Genomic DNA, 13,596 nt, shown 5'->3' on the forward strand with positions numbered 1-13,596 from the left:
TGTGCTGTTTATTCAAATTTTTATTGGCCAGCCCATCAAGCCACCAGTTCTATGCTTGCCCGTCCTAGCCGAACACACACTGCTACACCAGTGGTGGCCAGCCAAACTTGGGCCATTGTGCGAACACATTTGATGCTTAAGTTCTGTCAGCCAAAAGCACCATTGGGAGTGTGGATCTGCACGCACTATGTATTTGAGGCACTCTCCATGATGTTGAAAATGGTGTCTATAAATCAGACAAAAGCTACGTATAAGTTAGAACCTGTACATTTATTCATTCTATCTCAAATGTAAAGCTTCATGTTTACTTGTCGTTGGCAAAGTCAGCAGGGTTCTTGCGCGTTGCCTTCTTATACTCACGCTCGCCCCAGTCGTAGACAAGGTAAGTCAGAACAAAGGCTGCAACAACAAAGAAGAGGGTAATGTGTCAACTACCATTCAAGTCAACAAAACTACTCTCAACTCATGCTGTGTTGAGAAAGATCTGACATGTAACACACGGCATGCAGTGCATGATGAACGCTTACATGCAGAGTGCAAGATTGTGCATACAATCTGTAGGACCTAAACGACGCTTAAACACTGTATTGGTTCTACAGGTCAGTGAACAAAGTCCGCTCTCACAGTATCCTTCACCTGTAATACCAGCTTCTAACTTCACGTCAATTATAGCCGTTTGACCACAATATGTGCTGCTTCCAGTTTATATATCTCATTTCTTTAAGGAGAGGCGAGGCTAAAGACACGAGTCCTGACAAGGGTTGCGGCCCTCTTGACTACAAGTTCGATAGCAATGGCTTTAGGGCATGTGTTAGGAATGCAGAAATAAGGCTGATCAACAATTGGGCCACGTCTACTTTGTTGAGACCTACCACCAGTTCCAAGAAATTCTCCTCCATACTCTGCCACAAGGTACACTTGTATGCCACATAGTTCTGTTCTGTGATGCATCAGGAAGACTCTCTGGGGAAATAATTGAAGCACTAATGCACATCGCTGCAAGTTTACAGACACATACTATCTGAAACTTGCTCATTTCCAGATACCCAATAAATGTGTGTGTCCTGCCCACTGACTAGCTTCAACTCCACAATTGCAACATGTTCCCTAAGGTATTTCATTAAAAACGTGCTTTTAAGCTTTATTTGAAGTTATCATGGCAATTATCATAGCTGCGAGAACAAATAATGTGTCACTGAAGAAATAACGTCTATTGTCTCTTGTTTAATCTTTTAAGATTTAGGCTTCACCAAAGTACTTGGCAATTAAACTCCACCTATGTTAAAATGTAGGCATAAGTACTTATTCAATTCCTATACCTCCCATGGCAAACAAATCTTGATGTAGAAAACAAGAATCCCACACAGACTTATTAAAATAAACACAAGTGGTCTTGACAGCACCGTTTCTATGTGCCCTCTTAGAGAAACCGCACAGGAGATACCTGTCTTGGCACTACCTGTTATCTACCAATGCAAAGAGGCACGCATGTTGGGTGTTTTGGCAAACACCATTCATTGGCTGCTGTCGTAACCCAAGTTGACAAATTGCTGAATTTCGTTATTTAACGGTCTCCCACACCTGCCACACGTGACAGACAAACTGTCAAAATGCTCGAGTGACGAAGCGCGGCGAGCGAATTGACCTTCGTGCTATCATGCCTCTCGCTTCAATGCAACCTATAAGCGGTGAAAACACGGCGCGCGGCGGACTTTCCCCGCCGCAGATTGCTTCCAAGATAGGGCAGGGCCAAGGCGATCGTATCGCCGAAATGGATTGTCGCAGATTACGTCCTGCTTCGGTCCACTGAAACCATTCCGCATTGCTTTGCTGGCAAAAATTCTCTCCTTCTGTTTGCGTCAGTCCCAAACGCAAGTTTCGGATTCTCCGAACGCCCGTGATGCGGACCGATTTCCGTCCGTCTCCGCACACAGGATCACTTTCCTTTTAAATGCAGCATCACGATGAACTCGGTACTTCATCATGATAGAGCAGACGCAGAGAACGTGAAGACAGACAGTAGACTATTGCCTAAACCCACGTACTGCAGCACATGGAGGAAGCTATGGTAGCTAGGCTCGACGTGCGTGCGAGGCGGACATTTTGAAATGCCGACGGCTATATGGTAACACAGATTTAGGGTCGTACTCGATTCTAACGCGCACGCAATTTTTGGACCTGTTTTATCGGAAAAAAAAGTGCGCATTAGGTTCGAGTAAATACAGTATTTGTGGCTTGAGGGGAGCGTTTGCCATCTAGGTTGACCGCTGAACTTCTAGGCAGCTGCACTGTAACCGGTATTTCGTGTCCCGCAACTACACTATAAGCGCTATGCGTATACATAGAGTGCTATGGGAAAATTAACGGGAGTCTGAAAAGACCATATTATATCCGGTCCTGCACTATAAGCGGTTACGTTATAAGTGGTCTATACTGTATTTTGAATTTTCTCTGACCGATAACTTGGGTTGGCGTGGTGAAATTTTTGTAATTCCTTTTGCTCTGTGTTCTACGACATGCTGAAAATAGATATAGAGCAAGTATGGTGACCCAAAAATGGCGTTGCAGGGCCCCTTCAAAGGAGCCTTCGAACACTTTTCAACGCACTGTTTTTCGGTTGTGGGTTGCGTAGACAATTCTATATTCACGGACTTCAGTTACTCTGGTGTGCTGATGGTGCCGTTACAATGGAAACAAACTGCCTTTATGCATTCTAGCACATTTCATGTTTGCCACTGCTGGTTGAGCATCCTGGGACTGCACAACGTCTCTTTTCTACAGTTCAGCACCGCAAACATGAAAAAGGGTGCAGCAACAACAATGCACCGAGGTGAGAAACCTGCACCAAGTGAATAATACTCAAGGGTGTATTGCTCGTGCAAAACGAGGAAACAGGCGACAAGGCTGCTAATGAGCGTATACATGCGAGAAGAGAAGCTTTTGTGCTCAGCCAGCGGCCCTACTGTGTTTTGCGAATGTGTCTGTTTGTATTGTTATAAAAAGTACATCAAACTAAAATAAATAAAATAATTTATCACATTTTTGCTGCAGTGCAGTGGTTATCACAACGTAGTTTTTAACCAATCAGTGAGGAGCGAGTGGTGATGTTAATGATGCTTCTGGCGAGCATCAGTGGGCAATGATGCGGTCGGCAGGGATATAGTGATTTGCTTGCATGGTTAAAATAATAAATATTTCGATGTCGGTGCTTTGACTTACACTAAAAGCATCTTCAACTGTTAGTCTACGCAACCTGCAACAGAAAGACGGTGGCTAGAAAAGTGTCTGAGGACCCATCTAAAGTGATTTTCCGCATTGAAATAAATCTTCTTTCTCGGGTTTTACATGCCAAAACCAGTTCTGATTATGAGGCAAGCCGTAGTGGAGGGCTCTGGATTAATTTTGACCGCCTGGGGTTCTTTAACATGCACTACAATGCAAGATTGCAGTTAATATTCAAACATAGTCAACACTTTTATTTAATCCCAACTTGCTAGCTATTACAGGGGCCATGTTGCTTTTTAACTGTTCATTTCTTTTTTTTGTATGCTTTCACTAGGGATAAAAAAGGCTAGGGAATTTGTATATAAGTTTAATGGTTACTGAACTCCAGAACAAAAACTTGACATCCAGCATTTTTGCGTACCCGGTCAAGCACGCGAGTACATTAGGCCTGAATGGTTAAAAGCTTCCTGCAAGTGATTACTGCCTGCTGGCTGTTTTGAGCACTTAGCTATTTCTACTACTACTAAGCTGTTCCTGCAAGCACTCTGTCGAGTGAGAAAGTAATTACAGCTCCTGGAGGCTTCACTACTGCACAGAGGGAGGATTTACTGAACTCGCATCCGAGAATCGGTGAATAAGCTGAGCGACAACACATTATGTTTAACACGGCTTGCTTTCAGCAGCACCTGCACATTTTCTATGCTTTACAGGATGCTAATGTTTCTTTTGTTAAGCTTACCCAGAAAAAAAATTTACGTCCTTTAGGGTTTATCTCCTCCCCACAATAATTGTCACTTCCATGCATTTCTTTTGACACACTGTACTTGCTACTCTTTCTGTCAAGGATGCTATGTCAGGGGGTTACAAGCATTCAGTTCATTACTTGAACGTATACTGGGCATGTAGAATTAAAGAATGGAAAAGTACACAATATTGATGGCAATTATTGTCTGGGGAGTGCAAATTTCTGAGTGATCGACCAATTGGTCTTGTGGAGTCACCCCTAGCTCTCTCCGTGAGTGATACCTGTCATTGCCTTCAGTCCCTCAATCAGTATACTCAACCATACTTTCTATATGTGTTTAGTCATGTTCAGTCTACTTCAGTTATGCTTGGTCATCTCTGCTGTAACCACATAAATGCTGGTGCCCTTTGACTAGTCGTGTACATGGCCACTTAGTTTGAATTTGCATTTTCCTTCTAATGGTGAAGCACTGCTGCGACTGCCTTTCTGTAGATAGCTTGCAGAAGAGAGCAGTGAGAATTCAATTCAATACTGAATGTCAATTCCACTTGAAGACTGAACTGTTTCCTTACTACCCCTTGCTCTCATTTATCGTTTCCTTTACACACAAGCCAGTTAAAATAGCAAAAAAAAAAAAAAAAAAAAGAGATCATGCAGTCAAGGTTGCCACTATTCAGGTTTTCCAGCAGTACTGCTCATGAACTCCACGTGTGTGTACACGGAAGTAACAAAATAAACGAGACAGGAACTCACGCGGCAGAACATAGAATATTTGATCCTTAGTTCTGCGAAAGACGTTAGGGATGCCTTGCTTGAACAAGCCAGCGAACGCGCGCTGCTCGTATGGCGACAATCGATACATCACGATTCCACGCAGTTTGTACAGGTTCCCGAAGTGAAGACCCATTGTTGATCCAATTGACCTGAAAGCAACAAGGAAAATAAGCAAAAAAAAAAAGGAGATTTAAAGCCATGACATGTGGATAGTACGGACGTAGTAACATCTTACTATACGCACGTGTTGGAGAAAAAATTCGTATGAAATGTCGATAGTATCACGGGATGCTACCTCACTTTTAATGCAGGCTAACGCACCGTTCACTGCAACTGTCGTAATGAGATCGTGTGACTGGATGTAAATCCAGTCTTTAAAAAATAAATATTAAAAAGACGCTTTAGTACAACTTCACGAGGAGCAGCCTAGCATAAACGACGCACGTCATGAGAATGTCCCCTGATGACCTTGATTTCGGTTCACCAAATTACCGTTCCTATATTAACTGCACAGATCACTACGGAAGCTGCCAAAACAGTGGCTCAGAACGAGTATGTTTACAGCAAAAAATCGGCGATCAAAGCAGTAGAAGTGACTGTCCCGGGACGACGCAACAAACTCAAGTTCCCAACTCCTCGCACACGGAGTGCACAAGCAATGCAATATCTGTAGATGACACATAGCTCACCGGTGTGCATCTAATAATGAAGACTGTGATAACGAAAACATTAATTCACTGTTAACAATAGCTTACCAGTCCTGGTCTGCTTAAGGAGCCACAAATACAATGCACAGTTGCAGGCGCAACCGTCCGGGGCACCTCCAATACCTCCAACAGGCTACAGCTCAGCGGATCCAGCTCGGGCTTAGGCTTTGTGTGGCTTCAGCTGACTTGTGTGTGGTTCATTCATAAGAATAAATCACACCGCTAGCCTTTACACTAATTTTGTATACCACGCACCACACTGTTAAAGTAGTAGTTCTGTGGTTTAACGCTTTTTTGATAGATTACAGTGTGCAAGAGAAAAAAACGCGTTCTTTGTATGCTGTAATCTTGCAGGTTTGAAATTATACGCAGTCATTGCGGTGCTATGTAATGAAACCGGTCGCACTATTTCACTTGCTGCACAATACAAGGTTCTTAGGTTGCGAGGTTGCGCCCCGGCCGGATTCACACTCAAGGCATGGTTCATGGCGACCTGTACGAAATTACGATCAGCTGTGCTCCGTAAGATACCTTCTAGGACCCTTCTATGCGTGTGCAACGTGGTGCATGTATTGTTGTGCGCACTGGCTCTGTCAACAACGTGCTGACGTCCTGCCTTCCTGTGTCAAAGTGAAACTGAAAAGTACCAGTTACAGCTGATCATTGCTCATCGAATTGGTTATGTTTACCAGTGTTTACACTGTCTCAGAGCAGCAGGCGCTTAAAACAGCCTATGCTTTTGCAAATAGTTTGATATCTTTAAAGAATAAACGCTTCAGAATAGTGACGATGTGAATGGGTGCGGATGACGGTTTTATGATAGAAAGCACGCTTTTTCATCCCGATGCATCTCGCCTGCTTCGCACCTTAAACCGGATAACTTGCGTGTCGGATCCTCGTGTTCCGATGTATCGGTGCTAGTGAAACAGAAGAGATCGACGTAAGTAATGCAGTTGGGAGCTCTGACCGTGAGAAATAACGGCATCGTTCAGGTATTGATATCTATCTGGAGTACACGGATGTTGGTGTTATCGCTCGAGATAAAAAGACGTACTAGTTAAACCATCCTTTCAGCTTGGGTCCCTCATCACTCCGCGTTTTACGAGTTAGTTTTCTGCAGTTTTTTCCCTTCTATTTTTTCGTTAACGGATGCAAACCTGCTAGTGCCTTCTTTCAAGTTACGTGACAAGTGCGTGTGCGCATAACATTCCCTGTGCTCTGATGCAGGGAGGGGAGCCATTCTGAACCATGGCCTTCGCTGGTGCCACCACGATTCTCCCAAAATCACCACTCATTACACAGTCGTGCCCAGGGAGTCAGATCCTCGATGGAAAGGTAAAATATTTTTGCCTAAGTAATGGGGAAATAAGCGAAAAAAAAAATCATTTTTTTAAATGGTCGAACCACGTAAAGGAACCAGGATAAAGGGGTATTTTTAATTCTTAGAAAAGTATGGAATGTTGCCACTGGTTTCACAGTCTCATGTTACGTAAGAAGAGTTTGCAACAGAAAAACAAATGTTTGCATATATGTTTTCAGCAGTAGGAATACACGGAAAGAGATTTCACTAGAAAAGAAAATGATGTAGCAATTGAGGCTGGGATAATGTAACGATTCTATTTCAATGCTATTTCTTTTCATGTTTCAAAAGTAATCTGAGCAGTGCTCTGCCCTCATTATTACTAGGATTGGCCAGCCATGAATGGTGGATGAAAATGAAGGAGAAGAATCGAGCCAAAGGAATCCATACATTATACGGCAAAAGTTAAGATAGGGGCAAACTTGTAATGCTTAGGGAAGGGCAAGTGCCCACTGAAATTGTTAAGCTCAGAAGTTGAGTGCAGGATGAACAAAGTACGGAAAGTGTATTTCATTCGCCTGAGTCGTTAACTTCTTATTTATTTATTTATTTATTTATTTATTTATTTATTTATTTATTTATTTATTTATTTATTCTGGTACCTCACAAGCTCCAATTGGAGTATTATGTGAGGGGGGTTACAAATTTCCGTGCGAACAGAAGCAATTTTAACATTTCTTATTTGAACATCATTATACAATAGCAAATAAATAAACAAACTCGAAAATGGAAGTAAAGGAAACACTTCAAAACAAAAACAAAATGCTGCATATTTTTTCTTTGAAGATAACTGGGTCAGAGATGTGAACAATGTTGTCTGGAAGACCATTCCAATAGATAAGCATGGGGCAGAGCTGATGAGTTGAATGTGATGGTTTTTCCCAAAAGACATTCGAAACTGAGGTGATTGTGCAATCAGTACAATGTGCGATTCGGCTGTGTAAGAGGTAGGGTAAATGGTTGATGGCTTTAAACAAGCTTTCGGGCAGTAATAAGACTTCAGTAAGACACGATGCATGCATTCCTGTGCATGGGAATGCAATACCCTTAAAGTTGCCCATTTTATTTTTATTTTTATACCTTCTCTCTATTAAGGTCACACATCCAGGTCACGAATTCCATCTCTCCTCCTTTTTACATGACTAGGTCTTGTTTGTCATGTCTTGTGTTGTGTTATGGCATATACAAACCAGGCATGCAAGGAGGAGCTTTATCACCATAACAATTACTAAAGAAGATGACAGCAGTCAGCTGAGTCCCAGCCTTTGTTCATTGTTCTGTACCGCCATATGACAGGCAACGTAAGTGTAGACTGACATTACTCTCCTGCCATAGAAATAAAGCATAGCATCAAGATATGGCAAAGAGAAACACTCTGCTGACCTACCATCAAGCTTCCCTGTAAAATGAGCATTGCCATTCTGAGAAAGCGGTTAACAGAAAGCAAAAATGTTCAATTCATAGGCAGGCATTCATTCTTGTCTCTTTGTGCTGTTACTTTGGACAAGTTGTTTCCTGCTTGGTAATGGGGCTAGCACAAATGGGCAAATAATCGTTTACTAAAACCTTAGTAAATGTGCTTCCCTCCAGGATGCTCTTAGTATGCAAGAAAAAGCCAAAACAAACCCTTCCCCTTTGAAAGAAAAACGTTCCACCAAATCATTCTGTGCCCATAAGCTAATTTTTCATCATAGAATACAGTCAAAGCACACCTGCTGCACAGGTAAACTTAATTGTGCCAGAAAATTTCAATCTTGTGCACCTTAATTTTTGTGCAGTGTGTTTGCAAGTCCCTGCTTGTGTAGCAGCACCCATTTGACAGTCAGAATATGTGCAGTTTCTTCCTTGGTATACCTGTTCATGTACTGGCAATTCATGATAAACTTTGAACGGTTTCATGTTTCTTTCAATTGAATCAATAGTCATACGTTGATTTCGAAAGTGGCAGGACACTTTACAGTCATGAAGTTACTAAATGCCATGGACATGATGTTTTGACAGGATAATCAGATTCTCTAAAAATAATATTTGTGATTCATTGCTGCATGAAACATGCAATGAAAGTCCACAATTCATCAGACAACTCTGTTGTGGCAGCAGGCTTATCTTAAACTTGTGACCTCACCCCACTCTTTTCACAGGATGGAAGATGACGAAAAAAATCACTGTTGCAGTATAACAAAGGGGGCAATCTTTTACAGTGTATGAAGAGCTGCAGTAACTGTAGCTCATGTGGTGGCATCATGACTAAGTGATAGCAAATGGGTGGGGTGATGGTAAATGACTAGCCAAACAGTTTATTTTCTTATGTTGAAAATGCTTCTAAAACTTTTCCTTTTAGCTTCCAACTTGGGTTTATATACAAAAAATTATATTTTTTTCTTGGACTTTGTTGTAGTCTTTTGTTTGCCGCAAATCTAAGCATCCTGCCAAACTCTCACCATTATCAATATAGAAATTGGGTGCTTAAATTCAGTAAGTACGTTATTTACAATTAATTTCTGGACAAACCTAATCTATTTTGGAAACTCCGTGGCTCTGAAGAAATGAAGCAAGTAACATGTGGTATGCGTTGTTTGTTGCTGCAGAAGTGGATATGACCCGTGCCTCCGATGAAACGGATGTGGTCATCGTTGGTGGCGGGCCAGCGGGGTTGTCGGCAGCCATTCATCTGCGGCAGTTAGCCACCAAGGCGGGCAAGGAACTCCGAGTCTGCCTAGTGGAGAAGGCCTCACAGATTGGTCAGTTCCTGCAGCCTTCACCTTTTGAACTTTTCTCCTCTTGACTGTCAGATTGAGTCGTCTTTAGTCGCTGCATTCGGCACTTTAGAGGAGACACATTTTTGATGCTTGAGAACTCTACCATGCACTCACATGTAAAAAGATGATACTTGGCAAGTATGAAGCTTGGGAAACAGTCATCAGGTATTTTAATTTGATACTAAAGTTTGTCACGAAATGCTGCCCGGCCGTCGTCAATGTTATCATGCTTCAGAGCAAAATTTGCTGATGCCGTGTAGTAAAAACGGTAAGTATGATGACATTGCCCACAAACACATAAAGAAGAATGCTGCACATGTTTATTCAGGCTCTGCTCGTGTGTGGCAGCTGCAGTGATTACAGGAATTGAGTGAGCCAGTGCATCCACCTACTGGGTACCAAAACCAAAACTGGTTCATATAATCAAGTATTGTAGTAAATTAATTAGGGCCCTCTGACGCTTGTCAGTATTTTTTCTAGGGCTTAGAAGTGTTTGGGCTCTCATTCAACGCAAGAAACTTTCAAGCTGAACTGTCATGTCAGTACTTTTAAAAAAGCGCAAAGCATGTGTATGTTCTTTAATTTGTGATACATTTGCTTTTCATCTCAATACATTGAATCCATATGTTATAAAAATGACTTGATTCAGTCACTTCAAATGACTAGTGCAGCTACTTTGCTCTAAGACTGGCTCTGGCTTCCGTGGCATTAACACAGAAGTTTGTCAAAAACCTGCATGCTCTTAGTTCACTTTCAGATAATTCATGCCAGTTTTTCTATGTAGAGTTGAAATTAGGCCTTATTGCCATTGCAGATGAAAGTTTTGCTGCAAGTGTAGTAGCCAAAATCTACCTCAAGATTACTTGTTAAAGTTTGCTTCCATTTTAGAAATGTGTACTCAAGAATGCAGAGGAAGCAACTGGGCACTCTTAACTAGTATATAAAAAGGTCTGTTTGCTTTTTGCTGTTCTGTTGCTTCTTTTGTTTATGTGTTCTTTACCCCCAGGCATGTGAAACTCAGCATATACTTGCCGTTACAAGTCCAAAGCGGGCTGTATGCAACTGTTCTGATTGGCTGGTTCTCGTCGCAGGTGGTCACACCCTATCCGGAGCCTGCATCGAACCTGGCCCCCTCCAGGAGCTCTTTCCCGATTGGAAAGAGAGAGGAGTAAGCTTTTGCTCTTACACGATTATGGTATATTTGACTGGTCGTTTCAGAGCACTCCGATGGTCATGTAAAGCAACAGTGAAGCTGTAGTGCTCGGACAAATCACTTTAATTGCATTATCGCAGCTTTGTTTATACTATGGGCGCATGCTTATGGTCGTGATAGAGCTTAACCCTTTATTGACGAGTGTTGTCTACAGGCAACATACCAGAAAAATGTTTTTTTCTTGCCGAGTTTCAGTGTTGAGTACGAAGTTTCTGGCTAAATGTCTTCGGCCAACACTGAATGATCCCAGCAAGCGTCATTTGTTGGTTTAGAGCAGGAACACTGGACGACCAAGAAGTTTGGCACACGACTCACTGTCTTATGAAAGCAAGGTCAGAGGAGACAGGCCGATGCAAGATATCCAGCTGCAGCGGTGTCACACATGTGATGTAAAGCAAATGAAATGTACAGTACACCTATGGTTCACATATGATGAGAGCCGTGTATACAAATTGAAAACGAAGCCTTAGGTGGCTTCGTTTTCAATTTTAATTTCAATTTCAATTAAGGCTCGAGCCTTAGGTGGCTTGGGGTGAAGCCCACTTCCAGTTTCCTGCCTGGGGTTTTCCCCCTATTGCTAAAAAAATTTCTGCAAAATTTTTTTTCTTTTTGTTGATTATGCTTGTTCTTTATGCATTTTTTGCACATTTAGATAGAAAATATAACAAAAAAAATTCTGGGTATTTATATGTCTTGACCTTAAAGGGTTAATTCCTTTGTTAAGCCGACTTTCGAAGCTTTACAGGAATGTATGAAAATGAACATTCGGATGTGCCATTCTGCTTTCAACCTCAGCCCTAGCATTATGGTAACCAGGGCATAAAAAGACGAAGGGCACGGGGAGACAGAAAAAGGCTGAACTTTCATTAACTTAATCAATAATCACGAACATTCATCTGTTTCCTTTTGTATCCTTCGGCTTAGTTTTATGCGCTGTCGTCGTAACGCAAAACCAACTTGCTCAAAGGTACACCTTGTGCTCAAGCCTCCTTCGGGCGTATAGTTGGCATCAGAGGTTCGCAAAGCAAGGTGGGCAAGGTCAGTGCCTGCAGTAACTGGTGGAGGTCAGCAAACTTACGATAACTGTGCAACTCGCATACTAGCCTGCCCTCCCGCGACTTTAAGGCCACCTGCGCATGCACTCCCTCCCTGTAGTACCAGTCTTTGGTATGGCATCCTGGCCGTGTCTTTATAAAACGCCCAAGTCTTTGTAAAAACAGTCTCCATTCGCAAATGCATAAATTGTCTACATTGTATACCAGTGGCTCTGCTCCCCATCTCTTTGGCGATGCTGACGGTGGAGAACATTGCCTTAAAGGTGGTTTCACGGGACTGCAGCCTGCACTGCTGTGAAACCACACTTCCAGGAAAAATTTGCGCTGCCGTGGAGCCACACCTCAAGTCAAAAGTTGCAAATAACTTGCACTCTGATTTTACTGTTAAATTTTAACCATCTTTGGTGCATGTACACACAAAAATATGGTAAACTTTAAGACAAGTTTAATCGACAGCTTCGGTTTTGTTGAGAAAGTCGCATTGCATAAAGACAAGGCAAATACAAATTTGTTGGTGGTAAGACAAATAGTGTGGTAATTGTGCAGCATGCAATGGAGATGCCTGCGGCAAAAATTTTTCAAAAATGGCCCCTTTGCGGTTGTCACTTATATAACAGCTGATCATTTCTATAGCGTGTAAGCCACTATATTTGTGGTGCATAGGTTTTCTTTTGCTGTGCAGGGTTAATGAGAGTGTAACTTCTCTCACTTTGTTTTCTTTCATTTTCTTTTCTCTGTAGGCCCCATTGCACACACCGGTGAAAGAAGATGAATTTTATTACTTCTCCGAAAAGTCCCAAATCAAAATCCCGGTGTTCAGAGGTCTGTGTAATTTCATTTTCTTTTTCTTTCTGCATGCTTTTTCTTGGCAAACGAGGAGCCATAATTACAGCAGCAGAGTATTAGTAATTGTAAAGTACAAACTGTTGTATTGAAAAGAAGGACTCTGGTTTGACAACTTATAAGCCATTAATGCACGTGAAAATATCTGCTTATGGCTTTCAGTATGGCAAGGTACGTCAATCTTGCCATCAGTTAAACAATATATCATAAATTATTTCACGAGCCTTCATTTGTTGGCATGCTTGTAGGATTCCTAAAAGCACAGGTCCGGTTGGCAAAGTGTTTTTTGCGTGGAGTTTCTGTTCTCTGTAAACAGCAAAAGCTAAAATAAGCTGCTTTACGACTCAGCAGTGTGCATTGAGGGAGCATCAGTGCCATGTTTGCTAGGAAGTTTCTCACCAACCTGAATAAAAATCATAGGAAAGATGGGATACTTTTTGTATGCAAATCTTCATACTGGAAATGAAATTTGTGTTCTGGGCCAAATTATTGGTCTGGTTCAACATCATGTTTGCCTAATCCAAAGTTGTGCTTTTAGTTTGCCGTGTCATGTTCTCAACAATTAACAGCTTTTATCTCCTGTTGCGGCACATAGGTCTGCCAATGTATAACCATGGAAACTACATTGTAAGGCTTGGAAACGTTGTGGCATGGCTTGGCGCCCAAGCAGAGGAACTTGGTGTGGAGATCTACCCAGGATATGGTGCCAGTGAGGTGCTCTCCGCAATTTTTTTTTCCTTTTGTGTCGCACAATAATTTTTATGATAGTTTAATCTTCTAGCCTGCTACATCTACTCGTGTCTCCACCTGTTTCAAGGGCCTCCGAAATGGAGTTGCCATTTTCGTACATTTTAGGCTTGTTTAGTGTCAGAAACATGCTTTTAGCAGATTTTTAAAAATACAACTGACAAATTG

General features: G+C 42.0%; 2 protein-coding genes across 2 annotated transcripts in view; one reads left to right on the forward strand and one right to left on the reverse strand.

Moving 5' to 3' along the window:
• Positions 1-251: 251 nt before the first annotated feature.
• Positions 252-5,649, reverse strand: LOC119450229 (cytochrome b-c1 complex subunit 8-like). The gene is made up of 3 exons (XM_037713613.2): positions 5,500-5,649; positions 4,724-4,893; positions 252-399 (listed from the first exon to the last, which is right to left on the reverse strand). Exons 2-3 carry the CDS (start codon positions 4,875-4,877, stop codon positions 305-307), a joined length of 249 nt encoding a protein of 82 aa, XP_037569541.1. The 5' UTR covers positions 4,878-4,893; positions 5,500-5,649; the 3' UTR covers positions 252-304.
• A 197-nt stretch (positions 5,650-5,846) lies between these two features.
• Positions 5,847-13,596, forward strand: part of LOC119450228 (electron transfer flavoprotein-ubiquinone oxidoreductase, mitochondrial-like) — a 30,100-nt gene continuing 22,350 nt past the window's right edge. Inside the window, exons 1-6 of the mRNA XM_037713612.2 lie at positions 5,847-5,973; positions 6,679-6,786; positions 9,400-9,552; positions 10,662-10,738; positions 12,579-12,660; positions 13,277-13,395. Coding sequence (XP_037569540.1) covers positions 5,937-5,973; positions 6,679-6,786; positions 9,400-9,552; positions 10,662-10,738; positions 12,579-12,660; positions 13,277-13,395 — 576 coding nt within the window. The 5' untranslated portion in view covers positions 5,847-5,936. The remainder of the gene's footprint in view (positions 5,974-6,678; positions 6,787-9,399; positions 9,553-10,661; positions 10,739-12,578; positions 12,661-13,276; positions 13,396-13,596) is intronic.

This window comes from Dermacentor silvarum, chromosome 4 (genome assembly GCF_013339745.2).
Source record: "Dermacentor silvarum isolate Dsil-2018 chromosome 4, BIME_Dsil_1.4, whole genome shotgun sequence".
Lineage (NCBI taxonomy): Eukaryota > Metazoa > Arthropoda > Arachnida > Ixodida > Ixodidae > Dermacentor > Dermacentor silvarum.

Excerpts from the sequence above, each read along its gene's own strand:
- LOC119450229 (XM_037713613.2), bottom strand. The coding sequence starts at position 4,877 with ATGGGTCTTCACTTCGGGAACCTGTACAAACTGCGTGGAATCGTGATG. Across the intron at positions 400-4,723 it reads AATATTCTATGTTCTGCCGC|CCTTTGTTCTGACTTACCTT; the intron begins GTGAGTTCCTGT and ends TTGTTGTTGCAG.